Source organism: Echiichthys vipera, assembly GCF_963691815.1.
Source record: "Echiichthys vipera genome assembly, chromosome: 11".
Taxonomy (NCBI): domain Eukaryota; kingdom Metazoa; phylum Chordata; class Actinopteri; order Perciformes; family Trachinidae; genus Echiichthys; species Echiichthys vipera.
Window position 1 is genome coordinate 11,748,378 of NC_139836.1, and position 25,009 is coordinate 11,773,386.

A 25,009-nucleotide genomic window follows, 5' to 3' on the forward strand; every position below is an offset into this window, starting at 1 on the left:
CAGTTTAGTCTTCACCAAATCCAAACAGCTTAAAAAACACAATTTAACTCAAAACGTTCTGATAATGGAAGAAGTATGTAAAGAAACTGAATGTTTAACACATTTAAATTAGATACAAATGTTAACTCAAATTGTCTCAGATTTATTATTGATACAGTAATAAAGCATATTGCACAGGAAGTCCTGACCAACTTTGACAGTCCCCTCTGAAAAATGTAAAATATAAAATAAAAACAACAACCATAGGGAGCCTGCACAGTTGTAAAATGAATCCAAATACACTCCATACTTTGTTCTGTTTTTTCTCTCCAAGTATTCTTTGTTCATATAACTGTAAACCCTAAACAGAGAATATACTTCCTGGCATGAAATCAGTTCGGTCACATACCTCTGCTTGGCAAAAAATTACTGCTCACACTAAATAACTTTATCATGAGTATGCGCTATTATTTAATGGTGCACTGACAGAAGTAGATATTTGAAGGTTGGCATATGCTTTTTTGATAAAGCAAGTGTCACTCTTCCAAGTCGGATCAACCCTTTGCTAAGTGTAAATGAGAAATAACAGGAGCCTCACAAACTGTGGTAATACATAACTGCCATTAAAAATGTAATGCCAAATGATTTAGGCTAATTCACTAACACTTGTCATAAGCATTGCCTTACTGGAGGCAAGTGAGTGACCATCACTGAGGACATCTGTTGTGCAGGTATTTTATTTCTGACCATAGTGTCTACATTGTCATTTACTTAGCATTTACTTCATGTGATATTCCTGAAAAGTTCTTGACTAAAAGTACCATCACCCATAATCTCCACACACAAGTACCAAAATCCTGAAAAAAATGACTTCCACACCACACATTAGGGAAAAAAAAGAAAGAAGAAGGAATAAACAAATATCAGTTTTGCAGACGACCATTTGGGGTCACATAAACAGTTTGATTTGTTCACCAGTAGTCTTTTTTTGTGAACACACGATTAGCTTCCCTGTGGTTTCACTGCATCAGCTGTTGTATAGTCCAAGTAACTGGGGTACTGAGGAATATCGAGTGTGTGATATGTCCATGTGCAGTGTACAGGGCATAAGACTGAGTCACATTGGCACCACCGGTCTATAAATAATAGTCAGACTTGGTTTGGGCAGGCAAACATCTCAAACATCTGGAACTCTACCGAGGCAAAAAGCAGCATCGACATGTCTCCTCTCTGTAAGGCCTGACATGCCACGATTGGCTTTAGTGCAGTTATGTGGTGACTTTAACCTGCGTTTAGGATTGTTTACACTGCTTTACATGAAACACACACATTTGTAAACATTTACCATGAAGGTCAGTGTTGTCCAATCCTGATGTTTGGGACCTTGTAGGGTTTAATTCCAACCGCCTAATCAGAGACTGACACAGATCCAATTTAACCATCAGGCCAGACAGAAAACAGCAGCACACATGGTCCCAAAGACCAGGACTGAAAAGCATTGATGAATCTCACAAGTGTCTGGTTACACAATTTCTATCCTCATAATAATAAATAGGCAGTACAAATAAAACTATTTTGCCTGTATATTCATCCTTGCCAAGGGATTCATCACAATAACATCCCAAATGACTTGGTATTTTTAGTTTTAACATTTAAAGGGTAAGTCTGGCGATAGTTTGTGTTTTTTTTTTTTGTAACCAAAACTCATAAAAAGACCAAAACCAACAGAGTATTGTCTGTGTTTCCAAAGCTGGATATATCTTACTCCATGGACTTTCACTGGTATCCAAAAACTATGATAAAAACACATAAATGCGTCACAGAGTTAAACTAGGTGGCATTTTTCTTCATAACAATGACCATGGCCACATTAGTTCACTTTGCGTCGATCATAAATACGCCGCCCTGCTGTCGTACGTACTTGCAAATGCACTAAATCCTCAACTGAAAAAATCCCCTCAATGCTTTATTTATTTATTATTTATTTTCTATTTGAGTAACAACTCTTAAGAACTGCAGTGCCCGGTAGTTTGAGGAAATTAATCTTAGATTGTTACTGTTCAGTAGGAACACATGAGAGTCAGACAGCACAGGGTATGGAAGTGTGGAGAGGGACACATCACAGGTTTTTGGTCTTAATATGGGATTTGTTGACTATGCCAAAAATGTAGATTATCACCCAACCTTATCCTTTAACTAAAGTGGATGGAAATAAAAGCTTTAAAATAGACCACCACCACTCCTGTGTTATCAAAGTTTTGTTCTAAAATTTGAATTAGAATAAAAACACACAACCTGATCCTGATAAAACCCCAATTTGAGCTACTCCAAGTAATTTCCCAGCTGCGTGGTGAGTGTGTAAGCCCTTATGCGTCATTAACATCTGCTCAGGTTTAGCCTTGCTCATCGTCGTACACAAACACACGTGCACACTTTTCCGTTTTTTCACTGTAAATAAGCAGGTGCACGAGGAAAGTCTGAACGCTGTAGGATTGTCTATAAGAAGAACAACTACATTAGGCATATACGTGATCATCTTCCCCCACAACAACAGACCAACTGAAACAGGTGGGCTGGGATTATAAGTAGACGGGATCACGTGCTTACAAACATACACAGTATATATTTGCATCATGATTCCCTTCTACATTTGGCACCGAAAAGAAAAACTACAGCGGGAGGGGTGGGGAGTGGGGAGCAGGGGGCAGGTGAGTCGCACTCTTCTGACACTATAGCATTTCTTGGAAGAATACGACAGGCGACCGCAAATATAATCTTCCCTATAAAAAGGCTATTTTTCTGGGGGAAGTAGATGTCTAATGTACGGGGAGTCTTATTGAAGACCCAATGATACATGCTATTGGGGGAGGTAGATGGACTTGATTATTTTACAAGGCAGACAGACGGCTCACTTCAGCCGCCCTGCAAATCACCTTTGAGACAATTTGAGAGCAAGAAGGTGCTTGCCATGTGATGGTGAAGTTGGGAAAAGGCTAGGCAGTGAGTTATTCAAACAGAACCTTTCACAAACATAACACTACACACCCAATACTCTCCCTCTCTCTCTCTCTCTCTCCTTGCATTTAACACCAAAGTAATAAGTTAGCCATGTCCACTCCGTGTACGGTGTCTTCATTTCCGAGTAGACTTGGTAGTTTAGCATGGTTTGATGACCAAGTTATAGCTGCAAGATACACAAACTCATGACCATCTCAGTGTCTTTATATCTGGAACAGAAGGTTGACATTTTTCTCTTGGTGAAGATCTGTTGAGTGTGACATCGGGATGACATCCTCAACAAAGAGGTTAGCTGTCAAGACCTTTGGCTGAAGTTCTTGTCTCTTCCTGTGCTTAAGATTAGAAGTCTATGATTATCATAGGCTGATTGGATTTCTAGAAAGGCTAGAAAGTAGACAAAAAGGTGAACAGGTGTCAACAATTTCTGTCGCACGTAACCAGTGTCTCAAGGGTCCTTGGACATGAGAGCGCTCGTGGTGTCCAATGAAGTCATACGCAAGATATTTTGGTCATTAATAAGTTTTCACTTGAAGACTGTGGAAAATAAATCCCATACAGATCCAAACTCTACAAAAACAATGCGTCGGAGCTCAGTTGATTAGAAAGATAAAAGCTCATCGTCCTGAAACGGAGCAAGGAGTCCTGGTTTCTGCTTCACATTCAGCTGCATCAGCCATGGGAGGAGAAGATGGGCCGACTGATGTTGCTGTTGGTGGTCATGGCTGCCAGTTCCCACCTGGAGTGAACAACAAAAAGAATCAGAGGCAAAGATCTAAGGGTACTTTCACATATTTGGTCTAGTCCAAAGAAAAAAACTGTTGTTGCCTTTTAGTTATAGTCTGATTTTACAATTAATAGTCCAACTGGACCTTGGACTGCATAATTAATGACCAACAAATAGGCACAAACCCCCATTAATATTACGGTCCAGTCGCTTTTTATTGGGGAGCTGCTAAAATAGATGGGGTAGGAAACACCTCTGGTTTAAATCCTTTTCACTTTGTGGTAGATCACGGGAAATAAGTGCATGCTAAAGTGCCTGTGTGATACAATGGTTACCAAATGATCTGGCATTTATAAAGGCTATATTTAAAGAGCTCATTTGTAAAAACAAAAGCCATTCTAAAAATGAATAAACCAACAGTAGTTAGATTGTAACTCCCTCAACTGCACAAAAAACAAAAAAACAAATTGAGATCTCTTATCCAAACAACCCAACACCAGTTCGATTGATATTCCCTGGATTGGACACCAAATAAAATATGATTTAGTTGAATAATTAAAACAGAGATATCTGTGCAAATGAACCATTCATCTATTCAGATTTGGAGATCAGTCAGTTAAGGGTGTTTTTTGGATTTAATCTTTGGGTATATTTGACAGATGTCAGAGCAGAAATCAAGGAGAGTGAGAGAGGAGTATGACATGCCACAAAGGTCCTAAAGCTGGGACTTGCAGGTACTCCAGAAGATCACAAGTTAAGTGTGAAGGTACCCTTAATCTTCAGGAACACTAAAGGCTCCAAACAAAAGAATTTAGATTTGGATTGCTGTAGATTATGGCACTGTGGGCATATACGCTGGCTTTAAGATATAAGCAATACCTGATGTCTTTACCTCACAACAACTAGAAAACAGACATTTATGGTTTGAAATATCTAAGATGCTAAAAATCTAATAAATTGACAGTCAATCAAGCAACTGTGTGACATTTACTCTCACCCTCTGCTGGCAGCCCCCCTCCCCTCCCTGTCTGATTGAAGGGCTACGATGTGGACAAGGATGAGGGAAGGCCCTGCTGTAACACGAGAACCAGGAGCAGGGGCTGACAACACGGTCTAGTGCTGACCTGCTGACAGGTCAGAGGTTGAGCTCCAGATTGTTATCACTGGCTCTGGTTTCACACTCACTCCTTCTCAATTGCTTTGTTCGTTTTTTTGTTGTGCACGTGTGTGTTTAAGAGGGGAGATTGGCATTGAAGGTGGAGATGCCAGTGAGGGGCAAAGGGAGTAAACCAGAGTCTTGTGACCCCACCGAAAACCCTCTGAGGGTTAGAAACACAACTGCAAAGTGGGGAGTGTGCAAGGTGGCAGTGATGGTGGGAGAGTAATGAGAAGCTAAGAGGAGTAATTAGTATCAAGTTCCATGGGGTCCATGTGTACATTTCTTTTTCTTTTTTTTTAAAATCACAATAGTGCAACCACTCAATTTCACTTGTCTACTAATGAGTCTATTCATTGAGAAATGGCTGTGTGAATATTATTTTTATATATCACTGGGGAAAAAAGAAAAGAGGTTGAATAATTGCTGAAAACACTATTTTGATCATTTATTTTGCATTTGTATCTTTTCAACTCTTGCTTTAACACCGTTATTACAACTCCACCCTGTGCTCATAACGCCGCAGCGAATCAAAGTGATGCTCTCACGTCTGCGTCTCTTTCTGGATGTTATGTGTCAAAATGATTTTCAAACTTGTTAATGAAAGGGGAAAATTATGGATTATTAAGAAAGTCATTTTTTGCATTTTATTTATTTGTTGTCTTATATCACTATATTTCACTGGCTTCATAGCAAGCAAGTTGTTCTGTGGCTGTATGTGCATGTTTTGTGGAGTAGAAGCACAAAAATGAATCAATTCAGAAATGGCGATTTTTCAAAATTTTTAAAGAGACAAATTAACCAGTAGAGATGCAAAGTCCCTCCCCTTTTGGTGTCCCTCATGGGACCTTATTTCAGAAATGATATACGGCAGTCAATGGTGAGAGACAATTTTTTGATCCCATTTGAAAAGTGCCAAGAATTACACATACTATGTTTATCTATTTGAAAAGATTTTGGAGTGTGTAGTCCTTCTAATTACATATTCTAAGTCTTATACTTCAACAGTTTCATGTCAAACTGGGACTTTCTTGACTTACAAAATGAAAGTGTAATTCATAGCACCATTGAAGTGGAGCAAAAAATGATGTATCTCGCCGTTGACTACTATACATACATACATACAGTATATAAGAAATAAGGTCCACCGGAAGGGGAAGGATTCAATGACACAGAATGAATCAAGAACCAAATTGATACTGAACTCAGTGATCCTCACTTGGCCTGTTATTAAGTTATTTTTTGTCAGCTGGGTTGTGCTAGACAAGAAATTCTGACTTAACATTTAAAGTATAATCCTGATTTTCTGATTTTCTATGCACAAAACTCCAAGCTATTAGTTGGAGGATTATATAATTACTTACAAATTGTACATGTAGGGAATTAAAATAAAGTCAGACAAAAGCCTGAATAAAACTAACTGCTGGATAAATGGGAGGATAATGAGTCATACTTTGCCTCTATGAAAAACAGCCTCATTATTGAGAGAGACAGAGTGTTGGCAACAATGACGAGAATCACACAAACAGCATGAACAACGATATGTCAGTTCTATGACCAAATAGCTCTAAGGTCCGAGAAGAGGATGCATGTCTGACCTGATATCATGTGGGAGTCCTGACTGCTCCAGACTGTACTGAATAACAGCTATTTTGCATAACGTCTTCAAATTAGGGCCTGAAAAGAAGAGAAGGTGCAATGAGTCATAGACACCAATCATATTCAAAATATCCACTTCAGCTGTGGTAGTTCAAAACAGATGCAGGTAGGTCAGATCTAAGACTCTGCAGATGAAAGGGCTTTGATTTCCTCCCCATGGTGTAAAAATCACCATGTTCTGATCATGCCAAATAAACAGCAGCTGATACAAACAACAGTGTTCATGAGAGCATGCAGGACATGATGATGCCAGTGTTAAATAATCATAGTACACAGTATCATCTTATTGTTAACTTCCTCACAGTTATTATCACCGTCATGTCTGCTCCACCATATGTTCAGTGATAAACAGTGTGAAGGCATACGCGACTGGCACGTGGAAGCGTATGCCACAGGGGATGCCACTGGGTACTGCCAGTCCCTGTGTAAACCCCACCTGCACAAAAACTGTGACCCTACAGCATTACAGGCTTCCCCCGTACAGGCAGGAAATAACTATATTTGGTAGTCCATGAGACGGAAGTACCCCATGTGATAACACAGAGCAGGGCCAAGACCAGTCATACTAGTCCAGGTGAGAAATTAAGCAGTGGTGTAAGGAAGGTATGGGTTTTATAAAATTCAGTAAGGAGACCACCAGATAGTTTATTTAACCTTATTCAAGGCAGCTGAAAACCCTTTGCAATTTACAAAGGCAACCTAGGGTTGTATATGGGGATTTATGCATCTTACTGAATATCAACATATGCAGGTTACACATCTTAAAGGAAAAGTTCGGGATTTTTTGAAGTAGGTTTGTTTGCAGTACTCATTCATAGTCAGTGTATTACCCACAGTTTTTACGATCACAATTTGGAGAGGCAAACAGGAGGCACGACACAGAAGCTATGAACGTACTTTTGTGGACAGGGCCAGCAGCAAAATGTATTTTAGCCATCCAAAAAACATGTACGGTAAAAGTGTAGGCTATATTTAGAATATTTTCATTGCTTTACCTGCTGTGAGACAGCCCTTTCCGACAGGGAACTCTATGCTCTCTTTTATATCCACCTATGCTCTCTCCTCTGACAAAAACAGACATTTTTAAACCCTGATTGGTTTGTTTGGGTAATTGTGATATTTTGGTGTATCCAAACTATCCCTCTATGAACTCAAAAGGCCTCTCTGGTGGCAAGGTAAAAACATAGAAAATATTGTAAATTTATATTTTTTAGGTGGGCCTTTTTTTTTAAGAAAGGTGGCTAAAATACATTTAGCTGCTGCTGCACATTGCTTTGCTTCTGGGTCGAGCCTGCTGTCTGCTTCTCCTAAACTGAGGGTGCGCCAACCATCATCTACTGTGGGTAATACACTGACTGTATAAGTAGCTCATACACTTCAAAAAAATATGAACTATCCTTTGAAGCTAACAAGAGAGACATGGATTATGCAGGGATACTTACTGAAGTCTAAGATATACAGGTCTGAATGATCCATGAGGTTAAATTCATCCCCCATTCCTTGCTCTGGACAGGGGCTGTAAAGAGAAAAAAACTTTTTTTTTTGTAACTTTCAAAGCTTCAAACCAGTCTAGGAGGACAACAGTAACTCTTTAAACTTCCTGTCTGTTATCACGAGCATGAACCACACAACATACCAAGGTTGTATTTGCTAATGGGGCAAATTTATAGTTTTTACACCTCAAGTCATTCCTAGAACTCCCAACAATTAGTTACCAACAGACTGACAGTAGTGTACCTTATCATTGCCCCTCTTACCAGTTTTCTTCAGTCACTAAGCTTCATAATCAGTGAGTCACAGATTGTTCTCAAAAGGAGCTGTGCTCTTAACACAGTGCTCTGCTCTTTTTATCATGGGTTGGCATGATTAAAGCCCACAGGAAGTGGAGCACAGCAATGAGACGGCAGGCTGGCCGATGCTGATAGTCTCCCAGACCTGTGCATATCACTGCACATCTGTTTCCTGCCACAGCTCAACACACACCTGTGACACACCTGGTGCACCACAGCTTAGGAAAGCCTAGTATCTCTCAATCAAAATGCAAAACATGGCTACTTGGAAGGATACTGTATGAAATCACAACTTAAATAGGCTACGGCCTGTGGGAGTTCAGCTAATATCTTAAGGAAGATTTATTCCCACAAGGCAGTTAGTATACTCCTGTAAATGTACTAGATGCACATCATTGCTTTATATCCACAGGGCACCCAGAGACCTGTCCATATTAGTGGATAAAAATGCACTTAACAGTTTTACACGACCCAAGGGACAGTTTAAACCAGACAGGTGCATTCACCAAGCAGTTTAGTGTCTATAAATATCTTTCAAGGAGAATAACTGAAGGATTCTGGAGCCAATTTTGGTCCTTTAAATATAGCTTCACAAGATGCTTTCTGCTACGCATGGACTGGCCAGTGACTGGCATGCATCCAAACAAAAACTCAATCAGACACCACTACAGTACTGGTGGAGCAATCTAGCAGAAACCACTTAACGCTTTATACTTCACTTTTCCTTTAATATCTTTCCATTTTTCATTCATGCCCCAAACCGTTCTCTAAAATACTATCTCCTTCGCTCTCTAAACCCATCAATCTCTTTTCCTCTTTCCCGCTGTCCTCTCCATCGCGTCTCCCTTTGCTGCGTGTTCAGGATGTTGTAAGGGTTTTACGTTGCTAATCTTCCCTAAACAAACATGGTAGTGGCTTAAAGCAGCCAGGAGAGGTGCAGAGCACGAGCACAGTCATCCCAGGGGGCCAGCTGGGGAAGTCATTACGCCCCCTGCCCCCCAGGAGGTGATCCACCCGGGCTTATAGCATGTGCCTTTATCAGAATACCTTCAACCAACTCGACCCAAGCCCCTCCGTCATCATTAGACTGTCTTTTACTGGACCGGCTGTTCATTGCGTAGCTTGTTTCATAACCAATAGAATGAACACTGATGGCTCATAAATGCTACCTTTACGTGCAGAATTAAGCAATATATCCACTCGAGAGCATACATTAGACGTAATAGGGACTAATGCTGAAATTAACAGATTGCTACAAAGGCTTCATAGTGTACATATCAAACATCAAACTGGACCTGCATGAACACTGGCTAGAGACTTTCATCGTGACACTGAACCTTACGGTACATTTCTTGAGATGATATTTAGTGGACTTCAATCTGAAATGTCCTGACACACCAAGCAAACTGCCGCCTATTCAATGCCAATAATGTCTGTAGCAATGCGCATCATCATTTGCTTTAGTTGGTCCTCTTCAGTCGCAGGTCACAATATTATCTTCAATATTAACTCAAATATTACAACCTTTATTATCTTTTATGAATTTGGCTTTACATCTTGGCCGCATGCTAATTATTCACTACCTATGCCCATTGAACAAAGATAAAAACTGCTATGCCACATTATGAATAGAACAAATTTGAATGTTTATTGGTTGCATTAAATCCTGTATGTGTGGAAATGACACTAACATCAGCAGTCTGTCTCCATAACAGAAATAATGAACAGCAGCATCTATATCTATAGAGCACACTGCAGTAGCGGTCAACTACTGTGCAAGCTCACATGGAGAGAGGGTATAGGCCTTGGATGCTGACGCGTGAATGGGTGCAGATAAGAGGATGCTTTAACAGAGAGCAACAAGGGAGATGAAGATTGCATCCCCTGGGACGAGCCTTTCTCGCATGCTCATGGATAATGTCAGCCTGGGTGTGAAATTCAGCAGAACATTAGTGAATGGTAATGCTTTATTGGTCACCTCAAAAAGGAAGAGCCTTAAGGGGATCATAGCAGCAAGGGAAGGGGGGAAACATGGGTGGTAAGAGGTGTCTGATAGACTGGCAGTATTTGGAAGCGGGAAAGTCACAGTGTGCGACTTTATATGGCATCCTGGTGTTTGATGGGTCACTTTGTTACTCGATCAGCAAAGTATCACTATGTGTGAAAGTGCTCCTCCCCCTACAGCAGCAGTGGTTCCCAGTCTGAATGAGGCCTGAGTGATGCCGCTCCCCCACTAAAAAAAACACTGGTTGCTATTACAAACAACACTCAATGAGGGTGTCTAATCACCCAATTGCCAGTCCTCTCTAGCAATGCACTACCTGCTCATTATCTTGCAACCCAAGGTCCCAAAACGGTAGAAGAAAGAGCAGAACTACAGTCCTAAAGCTAATGAGGGAACAACACAGAGCCTGGGAACACTTGCAAGTGTCCAGGAATTTACAACAAATTCTGCACTAACGTGACAAGAAAGAGATTGAGCATTGGAAAAAAAAAATCATGGGCAACCCCTAAACACTCAACAATAAATCTAGAAACCGTCCTGTCCTGGGCATGTTTTAGTGGCTTCATTGGCCATATCCTCATTCTTGGAGTGATATAATCTGCTTCCTTTTCCTTTCTCCACTGCCTATTGAACTTTGGTCCTTCAGAACCGTCTAGCTCACAGGAACTCATCACACACTACAACTTCCTGCAGAGCACCTTATCAGGAAGGCCAGACATGAACGTTGGTATTGAGTGAAACGTTGGCAACAGGTAATAATAGTAGGACAAAAGAAAACTGACTTTTTTTTTTTTTTTTTTTAATAACATTTTAAAGAATATAAGATCGTGGCTGGACTGTGACATCATGCATGCATGCATGCATGATGTCACACAGTCAAGCCATTATTAAAAAAATAATTATTTACTGCAAATAGCCACACTTATTTGGTAATAACATGAATTGTTTGCCCTCTATTTTTACTGTCACTTTAAAGTAAAACAATTGTTTAAAATCACAAAGCCTACAGACAGGATCTGGTAGTAGAGGTTTACATGACTGTTAAGAATTCTGCAAGACTTTGCAACACCTTTTAGCCAAGCTTTCTTAAGCGAATCCAACAGACTTGGTTATCACGATAGATTCCCATCCACTTCTTTTGCACTAATCTCATCTGTCTCACCTCGTCTTGCCGAGCTATCTGTGCCCCCTCCTGGGCAGTGGCTGGACAGTGGATTAAGACCTGTAGTTGCCCAGACCTAAGCCCCATGCAGAGGGTGAGACACAAACTACAGCTGGCTCCCAGAGAGAGACGCTTGGCTTCAGATTAGACAGAGGAGATGCCAGCCGCTAGTAAAGCATGCATCTCAAATTGCAACCCCTATGGACAAAACGTAGTTGGACTTGGTGGTATTAGAGAGAAAAAAACGGTCCAACAAACACAATTGTAATCACTTCATTTAGGACAGGTTGTTAACTGAGGACAACATAAAATAGTGTTTCAGGACCTTGAACACAGCTGGTTAACATACAAGGGAAAGCCGAAATGGCTGGTCTATAACTGGCAGATTAATTTTGGAAAAATAAGTTACTTCCTGAAGACTAGTGTCAAGGTCAGTCACCTAATAGGAGACACTCACAATAGCAAATACTGAGGAACGTGCAGTGGCTACAGGCCATAGCTTTAGTACATGCATGGTAAAGGTTCATACCTTGTATACGAGTAGCTCATTAGTAAACTAGGTACTTTTGGACACCAAGTAATTATCTCTTCATAGTCTGCTTGTTAACTATTGCTACACCTGTTTCCTGTCATGTTAGTTGGTTCATTTTCTTTCACTCACAAAAGCCTTGTAGCCTATTTCACTGCCAAGAATGGTTGTTGTGGTAAATGCAAGCATGCGGTTAAAGTGCTTAAGCCCAGCTTCAATGTGCTTTAACATGTGCATATTAGCCTCCTCTGTATAAAGAACAGAAATGATCAACAGGCCACAGTCTTATGATGAAGCATTACTGATTATTTATTTCATATTGACAATATGCCAGTATTGAAGTGTTAACTGTTACAGTAAGAATTATGGCCAATGAGCTACTGTTGAACGTTTACTCTTTTCAAAATAAATGAAAATAATAATTCTGCATTTACACTCCTCGTGCAAATTGTATCTAAATAACTTAAATATAATGGAAGTAAATTCATCTCTGTGTGTGTATATTTATAAATATGCTGTTTTAAAAGTAGCAAGTAGTCAAATAGTGATAAAAAATAAATCCTGGTTAGAATTTATTTTCTTAATAATAGTTTTATAATCAAATTGTAGCCATCTGAATCTTAATTTAATCGAATGGTGAGGTGTCACACCCCTAACAAATAGCCTCATACTCTGTGTACTTCTCTTGTCACATTTTATTTTACTAGCATGGCATTGTTCCACAGCGTGAACCTAAAACCACCAAGAGGTGTTTGTGATGACAGTGGTAAATCACAAGTTAAACTACTACTATTTAGACATGTGACTTCATGTGGACAACAGAATCACAAAGCCTCAACTATGCAGGCTGTTTATTTGAGCTGCTGTGTAACACTCAACCCTATGACACTTTAAAGTATACAGCCTGTTAGTGGGTTAAAGAGGGTTAAGATGCAGATGAAATACTATCAAGAGCTTGTCTTTGAAGAGTAAATCACAGTGTTGCTGTGTTGCCCCGAGGTCCTGTCCCGACACGTGCGGGATGCCCCATATCCTGCTGGGGTCACCTCCACTGTTTGACAGGTTTTATCTTGGACATACTAAGCGTGCACACACAAGCACACAGACAATTAATAAAGGAAACTTCTGCAGGCTACCCTTTGACACTGAAGGCCAAACGACAACATGTGTGTGGCATCATAATCTATGGTGTGTTGATAGGTGCGTTTCCATGGAGCCAAGTTCCACTGTGGCAGATCTGAAGACATTATAGGGTGCAGGGTCTGCAGCCATAATGATATTTAAATTCAAGAGTTAATGACAGATGATAGGAATTTTCATTCAAACCCTGGCAAGAAAATCAAGTGTTTTAGAATAAGTTTTGCTTCAGTCCCATGTTGTGTTTAGTCTAACATTTGAACTGTCAGGTTCAACAATGATAACAAGCCACACTTTAACTGGCTGGACTATCATAACAGCAGCCCTTTCAGTCATTGATAAGGTGCAAAAATGGTCTTGTAGGTGATATCGAGGCACCTGGCTTTTGACCTTCCTGATCTACTAAACAAAATCCCTGGACTCTGCAGGAGCTCTCCGGCTCAACAACTTGCTGTTTTGAAATGACCAGTTGAATTCCACGCAGATTAAATATCATGGTGACATTCTGGTGGATTAAACAAGATGTTTTGGGGTGGGATGTTTTGGCTACCAGTGAGATTACCTGCTATGTAGTCTCCCTCTTGCTTAGAGTATATAACAGCAACCAACTCTCCCAACCTGAAAACTCAAAGATGGCAGAACAACTGACGAATAAAATCTATTAGAACTTTACACTGCTTATAAAACAAACAATATTTAGCATTTTCCACCTACAGTGCATCTGGAAAGTATTCACAGCGTTTTCACTTTTACCACATTTTATTAAGTTACAGCCTTATTCCAAATTGTATTAAATTAATCTCTGTCCTCAAAATTCTACACATAATACCCCATTATGACCACGTGAAAAAAGTATACTTGAGAGTTTTGAAAATGTATTAAAATAAAAAATAAAAAAAATCCTATTTACGTAAGTATTCACAGCCTTTACCATGAAGCTCAAAATTGAGCTCAGGTGCACCCTGTTTCCACTGATCATCCTTGAGATGTTTCTACAGCTTAAATGGAGTCCACCTGTGGTCAATCCAGTTGATTGGACATGATTTGGAAAGACCACACCTGTCTATATAAGGTCCCACAGTTGACTGCATGTCAGAGCGCACGCACCAAGCATGAAGTCAAAGGAATTGTCCGTAGACCTCAGAGCCAAAATTAAATAGAGGGAAAGATGAATGCAGCAATGTACAGAGACATCCTGGATGAAAACCTGCTCCAGAGTGCTCTGGACCCCAGACTAGGGCGACAGTTCATTTTTCAGCAGAACAACGACCCCAAGCACACAGCCAAGATCTCAAAGGAGTGGCTTCAGCACCACTCTGTGAATGTCCTGGAGTGGCCCAGCCAGAGCCCAGACTTGAATCCGATTGAACATCTCTGGAGAGATCTGAAAATGGCTGTGCATAGACGTCTCCCATCCAACCTGATAGAGCTTGAGAGGTACTGCAAAGAAGAATGGGCAAAACTGCCTAAAGAGAGGTGTGCCAAGCTTGTGGCATCGTATTCAAAAAGACTTGAGGCTGTAGAGGCTGCCAAAGGTGGTTCTACAAAGTATTAAGCAAAGGCTGTGAATACTTATGTAAATATGATTTCTTGTTTTTTAATTTTAATACATTTTCAAAACTCTCAAGAAAACTTTTTTCACGTGGTCATAATTGGGCATTATGTGTAGAATTTTGAGGACAGAGATTAATTTAATACAATTTGGAATAAGGCTGTAACGTAATAAAATGTGGAAAAAAGTGAAACGCTGTGAATACTTTCCGGATGCACTGTAGACTGAACCAGGATAATGAATCAGAAATAGACAAAAACATGAAGCATCAATGTTTCTTCATCTAATGTTAGTAATGGCATCTGCATGCTTTCCATCTGTACCAAGAGATCTGCATAGTGTGTGCATACTGCCAAATGGAACACAAGCGTTAAGACTGGCAGAGCGGAGCAACCATGTGCGTGTGTATGTGCACCACTCTGACGTCAGCTTGACAAGAGCTATGAGTCATTAAGTCATGTGAATACATAGAGTCACTGCAAACACACACAGATGGCACACTGCACCGGAAGTAGATCTCAGCAGTGACCTGATCCAGAGAAAGTGAATCACAGGCTTTAATAATCACAACATGATTTCTCATTTTCAAAAGACTCCAAAAATACCATGCACTGGTCAACATATTTGGGAGAGCAGCAATTTAAGATGTTGAGTGCAGCTGTGCCTGAGTTTATAAGGACATAGTGTGTTTAATGAGAACGTTGTTAATGAAATGTAGGGCAACTGTAGAGTCACAGTGCCAGAAAAACGACATATTCATATTTTTATTTTAGCCATAATGTAGTACAGTAAGAAAACAGCAGCTAACATAAGAAAAAGAGGCAGCGATTACCTTCTTTGACTGTAGGTCGGGACATCAACATGTCTTTATTTTCAGGTCTATGATGCTGCTACTACTACTCATCTCTCCTATAGGTGGCACACATTAGCATGTGTAAAACTGTCCTGTCTGACTGGACATTCATGCTAACCTCACCATCCTTTGTCTGAGCGTATATGAATTTGGATGAAAACTTTGGTTTCTTAAATAATTTTTCTTAATTAAATAAGGGTGACAGACTTTACCTGTGTCTGACCAAGCACAACAAAGCTATTAAAGACATTCATTCATAGTTAAAGGTCACTTTGCCTTTGTTAGACAGCCACTGGTCCCTGCTTCTCACAGTGAAAGGCAATTAAAACCCCTTTGAAGCACCCTTATTATCAGCAGTCCACACAAAGGTGCTGAAGGGCCAATAAGGCACAAAATCTCCACTTGTTTTCCCTTTTAACATTTACCAAACAACAGAAGAAGCAAGCCTTCAGTCACAGAGTAACATCTGCACACAAACAGATTATTTAAACCAATCATTATTATGGCCGTCAGGGAAGCATGAACACCATTAATAGTAGAAAATATATTGGTAAATATATATTATACATTGTTAAAAATATAATGGAATGAATACACGTCGTCATGTCTAAGTAGTTCAAGGGCCAGTGCCAGATTCGCCTTCGCAGATTCCAAACTGTCTGCTCCCAGCATGCCAATCTGTCATGTCCTTGTGCACATCCTGCCCCTCGTCGTATGCCCTGTTCCCAAGCTTAAAATTCTTCCAGATTTAGCCCAACCTGGGCTTGGCGTAAGCAATTATAAACAGAGTGTGATAAATGCCAACGATGACAACATATACTCTACAGGAGATCTATAATCTATACGGCACTGTCTTCATGTGCAACTCAATTTTAGCAGTGTTCTTTGGAAGGTGAGAGAAAAGTTACAGATGTACAGGATTTAGCAAAGTACGCTGCTCTTTGCCTGTGTGTGTAGGTGAAGGTCAGTGCAGGTGGAGTTAGTCATGCACGGGTCGTCCTTCGTGGGGCAGTGAGCAGGTCTCAGTAAATGAGTGTAGCAGAGGTGCTGAGGGTATATCAAATTGCACTCCGTGAGAAAGAATGCTCCCTAAGGTCATAAATCAGAGATGGGGCAGAATTTCGCGCCTTTCTGCAGCTCAGCAGGCTTGTTTACACTGACGTAAGTGGCACTCAATAGTGCCACTAATGTCCAGCCTGTCATTCATACATGCACACTCTGCTCATTTACCCTAAAAGAAGACCAAGTGTGTGCCTAAAAACATCCTCACAAAACAAAGAATATCGTGCATTTAATCCTGTTTAATGGCAACCAAATAAACAGCATCAAAATAGAGAAAGCCAATGTAAACATCAAGACTCATTAGATCTATATACAAGCATATCCTAACACTAAACACTTAGAGAGTTGAACTCATAATTGTGTATTTTTATCCATTTAAGCCTATATCATGGGGTTGGTGTTTGTTTTACAAATGTGTTTAGTGTTAACACACCTCAGTGTTATGTCCAGTCCAACGTGTAACCCCTTTGAAAGCAGAGGGCTCTCGGACTTAATAGTTTTAGTGTCCTTCACTAAAGTAATAAATTATTCCTGAACAAATTCCTGTAGGTAAAATAAATATCATAAACTGGGAATAAGTATCAACAGAGGGGTTCTGTTTTGGATCAATATGAAAGGACAACTAACCCTAGAAAACAAGATGTGGACCATAAATTTGAACACAATTTCCTTTAGCAGACCTAACAAAATGAGAAGCCCCCACAAAAAACACAAGCAAGATGTCCAGCAAATAATTCATGGTGACATGTGCAAGCATATGTCAGTTGCACTGAGACAGACACCAATAACTTTTTAGCCCCGTTAACTGCCCTCGTGTTGTTAGGTCATGCAAAAATAAACACAGGAGATTCAACAAAGGCTGCTTTTAAACCCAATGTTCACACTAAATTAGATGTGCATAATAAAACTTGTTAGGTCTAATATAAATCAGTGCAAATAATTGCAGGAATCAAAACACCTAGTGTACCTTCACAGGACAACTTTCTCAGTGAGGAAGAGAAAGCAAACAAATGACTGCGATAAGAAGCTGCTTGTTTGTGTGTCTTTGTATGTGTGTGCACGTGCTTATGGGAGTTCCTGTGTGTAAGAGGCTTAAGCGATCTCATGTAAACAACAAACGTGCAATGCAGGTCAAGAGAACCTGTGTGGCCAACTTAGCAAGGATCATGCTCTAATTTGTACAGTAACAGGAAACAACAACTTAGAACAACTGGGCAACTGCCGAACAACACTATCCTACACTTTACAAATAACACTAACAAAACAAATTGCTCTCCATATAAACTTGGTGTGCATTAATAAATATACAGTATGTGAACAGCTTAAGGCAGAAAAGTTAAACTGGCCCATTTCCTTAAAAAAACAGAAGCAAAAGAAAAACTACCCTAAACCTTTAAACAGGATGTTGAAGATACTTTGTGGAGTTTAATTTCTTCCTCTGCTCAGCCAGCACCGTCCATCATTCCAGTGAGCCTAATGACACTCCCTTTTCAATTCCAGCCCTATCTGCTCTCGACAGGAAATCATGACTCCTGAAAAACCCATCCTGGACTAATCCCGGTGAGAAACCAAACAATGCATAACAATCTTCAAAAACAAGCATCTTCTAAAGCTCTTGAGCTCTTACAAACATTTTTTTGCATTCTCGCTTCTGCTGGAGTGTAGTTAAAGTACTACATGTAGTTACATTATCCAGCTACTCTTAAGATATATCCCTTAAAAGTTGTTTTACATTATACTGTATTTATCACTGACACTATTGATGAGTGGGTCAGGTTCTTTTTTAATACCTGCGTCCACCCGACACATTATGAGAGCCAATCCCCACCGCTCACCCTGCAGTTAATCAGCCACCTGAAACTGACCTACAAACCGCAAACTTTGTTTTTATTCTATACATAGATAGCATCATAATAACACGAATTTCAGGGCTAAGACGAGGAAAGAGACAAATAGTTGTTCTTTCTGACCAGTTGTTGTGTAACTGTAGGGACTAACTTAATGGGGGGGGTCTTAATGAGTCACTGCATGCAATGTTTATGTAGATATGATATTTTTCCACAAATCCACCCAACCTGAAGGACCTGCCCTTTGCAGATCAACCCACGCATCACTATTAATTATGGTATATGCTAACAATATTGTATTGTAACAGTTTTGTATTTTGCATCTGTTATTGATGCTTTTGTTATTTATAATATTTGCTGCTGTGACCCTGTAAGTGTTTGCACTGTGGGACTAATAAAAAATATCTTATCTTATAACTATTTTAATTATGACTTTAATGCTGCTGCATAATGGATGAACCAAGATTATACTTGTGTATTAGGTCGGTTGCTCCCCATGATGTGGCCACTGGAGCAGTTGAAAACGATTCCTGCAGCAGCAGCCAGAGGCCTTAAGGACTTGGAGGCATGTAGACGTAGTGGGGCTGAGAGGACTCTTATCCACAGCCTCCCGTTCCCCACTATCAGGTTGTCCCAGTGGGGTTTGCCTGATAACACAGCCTTGCTGATAACAGCAGCCCAGGTCTTGGACTACTCTGGACCATGCTAATGTTGTTAGCTACCTCATTACTCTGCTGGCTACTGGCCTATCACAAGTTCGTCACCAGCCCAGTGGCACCTAATAAGCCACAAATCCCCAAGCAATCACTACTGTCTTACGGCCAACAAGGGAAACATCACAGACTGCTGTCTACAGGAGCCAGGCCCTCCATATGACATTTAGAAAAGAGATGAAGGTTTTCGCCACAAAGTTTGTCTTGAGAGTCTGCGCTTCATAATGATTATGGTGACAAACAATGAAAAGAGTGAAGAGTATATGAATAAAAGTGTAAGGAAAGGATAATTGGTAATAGTTCCCACCTCTTGCCAACCTCTGAAATTACTAGGCAATTTTTCTTTCTTAGTTGCAAACTACTGAACTATTCCTTCTTTCAGCAGAGATAGTTATGTTAATAGAACAAACCGCTTCACCTCATCTTCATATCTGTGTACATCTTTAGAAATAGTTTGTCCTTGAAAAACTAGCAGCTTGGTATACAATACCATGGCTCCAGTGTATTTAAAATGTGTCTTTCCCTTTTTAATCATTAAATAATTCATACCGGAGCCTAACAATGTGCGGACAATCGCTGTTCCCTAAAGTTAATTATTGAGGCAAAATACTCAGGTACAAGACAAACAGTGTGCACACACGCTACCTCTCCTATATAATTTCTCAGAATCTGGCATTTTCTATGAAGCAGTAAAAGTGTGAATCCATGCTAATATAATATATATATATACCAAGTATGCAGTCAAACAACTAAACAGTTAGCAGAAGTATTTTCAGTTTTGATAGTGGAACTTCAAGGCTGATGGAAATGCCGTGTCACCTTAGGCTAACTAGTAGTTTGACACATTAGCAATGTTCCCATAGTAATTCACTGTGGCTTTGTAATGGATTGTAAGTTGACATGTTGTTGAAATGTTTGTTTTTGGAAAGGCAAGCTGTGAACACTCTTTGAATTTAAAGTTTGACTTTAAGATTGTTTGGATATTTTCTACACAAGACTGGTGTAACTGAGAAGCTGCAAGCAGACAACACCTTATGAGTGGTGTCAACAATGACTCAGCCGGCACAAAGTAGTTTATCATCATGTGTTGTCAGCTTCAGCTTTTATCATGCACTCCTCTGTGGGAAATGGATACAGGGAGAACGACAAAAACAACTGTATATTAGAACACTGAAAAATTCAACAGGGGGATCTATGTCTGTTAAACCAAATTAGAATTGTTCCCCTCCAAATTATTAGGGAGAATTTGTATGTTTATGTGAATATATGATTATTAAAATATAATGTAGTATTTGTAGGAGTGTATGTGAGTGCACATGCATGTTACTCTGTGTTGGGGTATTTATCTTTATTTTCCTCCTCTTTCTCTTAGGGTAGGGGGGTTATTCGTGTGAAGATGAGCGTAGAAGAATGAGTTATATTGATTTGCCCGAATTGCCTGGGGCAAATAAAATGCAAAGTCGAGCTAGTTAATCTAGCATCTCACTAGACCGATTTGGCAAGTGGTAAAAAAATAATCAAACACATTGATTTTTCCAGAGATGATGCTGAAATAGCTAAGGAGTGAGCCATCTCACTTCCTCCTCATCTCTGTCGAGTTGCACATGAGCTGTACTGATCAGGAATTATTTACTGGAAGAGAGATTAAACGTGACAATTAACTTTGTTGGTATTTGTTAACCACTAATAAAAAAAGCTATTTGTATAAGAGCAAGTAAAAATTGACTTTGGTCAAGTAGATATTTAACCCATTTACCTGACCAGGCAAGTAAAAAACACATTAATGTTGAACCCTAAGCCACATGTAAATATATTTATATCCTTTAGTTGGAAAAATATATACAATACTATTTATGTTTCATAAATGACCTATTCATTGATAAAGAATTAAAGAACTTAAAGAAAAAATAATTTTACCACTAGAATAATCACTGGGGAAACCTAACCTAACCTGAGAGCATATTCGGGAGCATCCTTGATTACACTACACATGTAAAATCTTTAAACACAAAATGTAGTTTAACAGTACAGAGAAAAATTATGGTTCAAGAAGAAATATTTTGTGCCTCACCTGGTTCCTCCAAAGAGGATGATTCTATCTCCAACCATACAACAGCACTGCCGTCTCCGTGGACATGGTCCTTTCCCCTTGGGTTCTACCTTCTCCCAGGAAACGGCTTCTGTGTACAAACAAGACAAGAATAAAGTTCATATGGCGATATTTAGACACAATGATGGACAAATGACCGACTCTTTTAAAATGGACAAATCTCAGTTAAACTTCAGATTACATCCTTGCTCTTAATAGCTCCACCTTTTCTGTGTTTTTTCAATTTTGATCTGTGTGGGCTACATCACAGCAGCTACACAAACTCCCATGCACCTAAAGTTACATAAAGCTACTAGTGCTTCCGCATTGTGTCTGCAGTTCTTTCAGCTTCCTGCTATGTATAACCACAACGCAAGGCCAATGGATTAGAGAATGAAAAGGAGCTATTAAAGCAGGAACACAAAACCTAACCTTCATTTGAACATAAAACTTCACATTTCAGAAATGGAAACAAATCCTCTCCTCTGTGCTATAGAAGTGCAATATGAGTGACGATCTTGAAGCTCTCTCAGTTGCTCCATATAAGGATGAAATGTGTAGTCTCACACTCTCAAAGGCAACAGCATCATTACATCTCTATAGCAACAGGCCATTCACTTTGTTGAATAAGTGGGACTTTAATTGAAGTGCTGCCATCTAGTGGACTGTAAAGCACAGGTTTAACTGGTCAATGAACCATAAACAGCAGTTCATCCAGTAAAAAGACAGCTGGACACAAAAAAAATCATACAGTATGTAGTACTTCATCAAGAAAAACTATGTGATGTGCTATAAGACGAAAAGGTAAAAGATCAGTAGGACAAGGCTAACTGTTATGATACACATAACTATATATGCCCACTTTTTTGGACACATCATAATGTAAAAATACACCTCAGAGGATTCATAGTCTACCTATATATGTCTATATATATATATGTCTATATATATATATATATATATATATATGTATAGTTTATTTTTTAACAAATAATGCATAGGACTTCAAGCTACAATTTGGAGCTGTATTCAAAACTTTCAATTCTTCTATAATACAAAGGTAACCATATATATTGCTACTTTATTACCATATAAGGCACTGTATTGACGATAAATATACCCCAGGTGGGCTAGGTGATGGCAAAAGCTATTACAACAATGTTTTTTGCCTTGAACTGACTTAAGAATCAATCAATCTAAGAGCAGACAAAAGACTCTAGAGACTGAATTATTGTCAGTTGTTCATCTGCTAAAAAGAAGGTATTTATGTTTGAAAACTCGTCATAGTGAAAAGGGAGCAACCAGCCACTATCACATGACTGACAATGATGCAATGAGGGAGAAGAGGATTGTCTACACAAGTCTCTACAGAAGAAGGAGTTAAGTGGGGCAACATGAGTTAGCACTACCGGTGCTGCATTTTCTCTTTAAAAAGGTAAACAGTCATAAGTGCAGGTACACCTATTTTTTTTTTTACTATGCACTAAGCAAAGAAATGCTACCAGGGACAACACAATCATCAACATTGGGATGGCAACATAAATCGTTTTCCAATGTGACATAAAAACGGCAAATCACCTGGATTGAATTTCCAGAGGTCGTTGAAGTGCTGGTCCATACGGGCATTGTATCCTCCAAATATATACAGCTCCCCTTTGTAGGAAACTAAGCACAGAAAGAAAAAAAGAAAAGAATAGGAAGTACGGTCTATCATGCAGGTCAATGACATTTGCAGCAGAATAAATGGAACCATGCGAACAGTTAGCATAGCTGGATATGTTTAATCAATGTGGGCGAAAAATGCAATCTTGTACCGTTTATACTCTCACTACACAAACAATAAAAAACAAACCATGCTTGAGAATGAAATAGTGAAAGGTCATGCTGGAGAATGACTGTGATTTGTACACAAATTAATCATCTCTGTGAGAAACTCGAAAGTTCTCCCTCTTAAAAACATATTATTTCAAACTAAGAGAACCATATGTTTAATGGTACGTGCTGGATCACTTCCTTGCTCAGTTAAAATGGTGAAAAATGTCCTAACAACCACAGTTTATTCAGAAATGTGTGAGAATATTCACAGATGTTGTGGCTCACAACTCTCGTCTCTAAATGCATTATGGATTAAGTTATTTTGAAGAAGACACAATGAAGGTAATTTAGGATGTTGGTCTACTAAAATACAATGTAAGACTTTAAAAGTGGTGATCACAAATGCGTTTATCATATTGATTTTATGTTTGTGTCTTACAAGCTGAATGACTCCTGCGTCCCTCTGGCAATGGCTGTGTTGAAGGGGTGCTCAGCCAGCAGTTGGTCTCTGTGTCGAACACTTTGATCTTGTTGCAGTAGATCTCATTGTTGGAGTGGAAGGGGCCAAAGCGGTCCGCTCGGCCTCCAAACACAAACATCTTCGTCCCGATGATGGTGGCTGAGTGGAAGTCCCTCCAGCGTGCCGGAGTGCCCTGTGAAGAGAAAAAATGCATATGAATGTTATACCTTTACAGTCCATAAAATGGAAAGAGAAGATAAAGCAGTCTTCTCATGACAGACAGCAAGCACGCTGGATGTAACCTACATACTTGCATTCTTGCATAACCTGACACACACCTCATGAACTAGTTTTAGCTCAAAACTCTCCAATGCCTCCAAAGCATTCAATGATCATTGAGAACGCTGGTAATAAAGCCTCAACTTCACACTGGTAGAGATGAGGCTTCAAGACGAGCAACTTCAGGTAAACATTGCCATCTAGTGGACCAAGACAGCACCTACAACGCCACACTAAAACCAAACCACTTTAAGGAACCACAAGCCTTTCAAAAAAAATACAAAGTAAAATAACATTAACCAATCTCAGAATAATGACAATGTAGCTGATACTGGCTGTGGTTACTAGATAACTATGAGTGGGGGGAAAAAAATCAAAATAATGAAATGTGATGCGTTTCCACTGAATGAAACTGCCTAACAAAGACAAGCCTCTACTCCCTATGCATTTAGCTGGCCTATAGCCATAGTAAAGCCTTTCACATGCCTTCCTTTCCAGAATGTCCCATTGTTTTCCACAAATGCTACCCAGGCAAGCAGTCTTTAACTTGTTTTATAATTAGAGCAGTCAGGGAAAAATGCAATCTTGTAAAGCAGAGTATACAAATAATGTTTAAATTACAATTACCAGCTTTAAAAAGCTAATTATAATTATTAAAAGGGACTGTGAATCTAGGAAAAACAAGACTGGAGAGAATGCCAGGCTTGGTGAAAATTTAAATGAGAAATGAGTGGAATAATAGAGAAAATCTAAACATTACAGAAAACAGGTTTTGAGTTAAAGCAGAGCAGGTAATTCTGTTTTCTAAATGGAATGCAAGACTGAGTACATGCAGAAAAAAAATGTATTACTCAGTCACATGCACAACTAAATCTTTAAGCACCAAACTGTAATCTCCTTGATGACATTTTTTTTTTTATCGGCTAGAAACTAAAACTAGGGAATAGTGGAGTAAGTCCTTCCTTCGCCAGTGTGGACAAGAGTCTAAAATATACTTTACAAGAGTTTATCACATGAGCAGGTTGACTGCATACAAACACAAATGGCATTTCCCAAAAGGGGAGTGTATGTAATCCTCTGTGAGGCTTTTTGTACTTGGCCACCTACCAGGGAACTGCATTACATTTCAGTGCCTTTGTATCCAGCCAAACTGACCACTGAGTGCTCATGTCGCAGTACT

The 25,009-nt window shown here is 39.5% G+C and overlaps 1 protein-coding gene across 1 annotated transcript in view; it reads right to left on the reverse strand.

Moving 5' to 3' along the window:
- Positions 1 to 239: 239 nt before the first annotated feature.
- klhdc3 (kelch domain containing 3) overlaps positions 240 to 25,009 on the reverse strand; it is a 28,830-nt gene continuing 4,060 nt past the window's right edge. Inside the window, exons 6-11 of the mRNA XM_083922785.1 lie at positions 23,530 to 23,743; positions 22,854 to 22,940; positions 21,258 to 21,366; positions 7,979 to 8,052; positions 6,476 to 6,554; positions 240 to 3,733 (exon numbers count right to left, since the gene is read on the reverse strand). Coding sequence (XP_083778911.1) covers positions 3,667 to 3,733; positions 6,476 to 6,554; positions 7,979 to 8,052; positions 21,258 to 21,366; positions 22,854 to 22,940; positions 23,530 to 23,743 — 630 coding nt within the window. The 3' untranslated portion in view covers positions 240 to 3,666. The remainder of the gene's footprint in view (positions 3,734 to 6,475; positions 6,555 to 7,978; positions 8,053 to 21,257; positions 21,367 to 22,853; positions 22,941 to 23,529; positions 23,744 to 25,009) is intronic.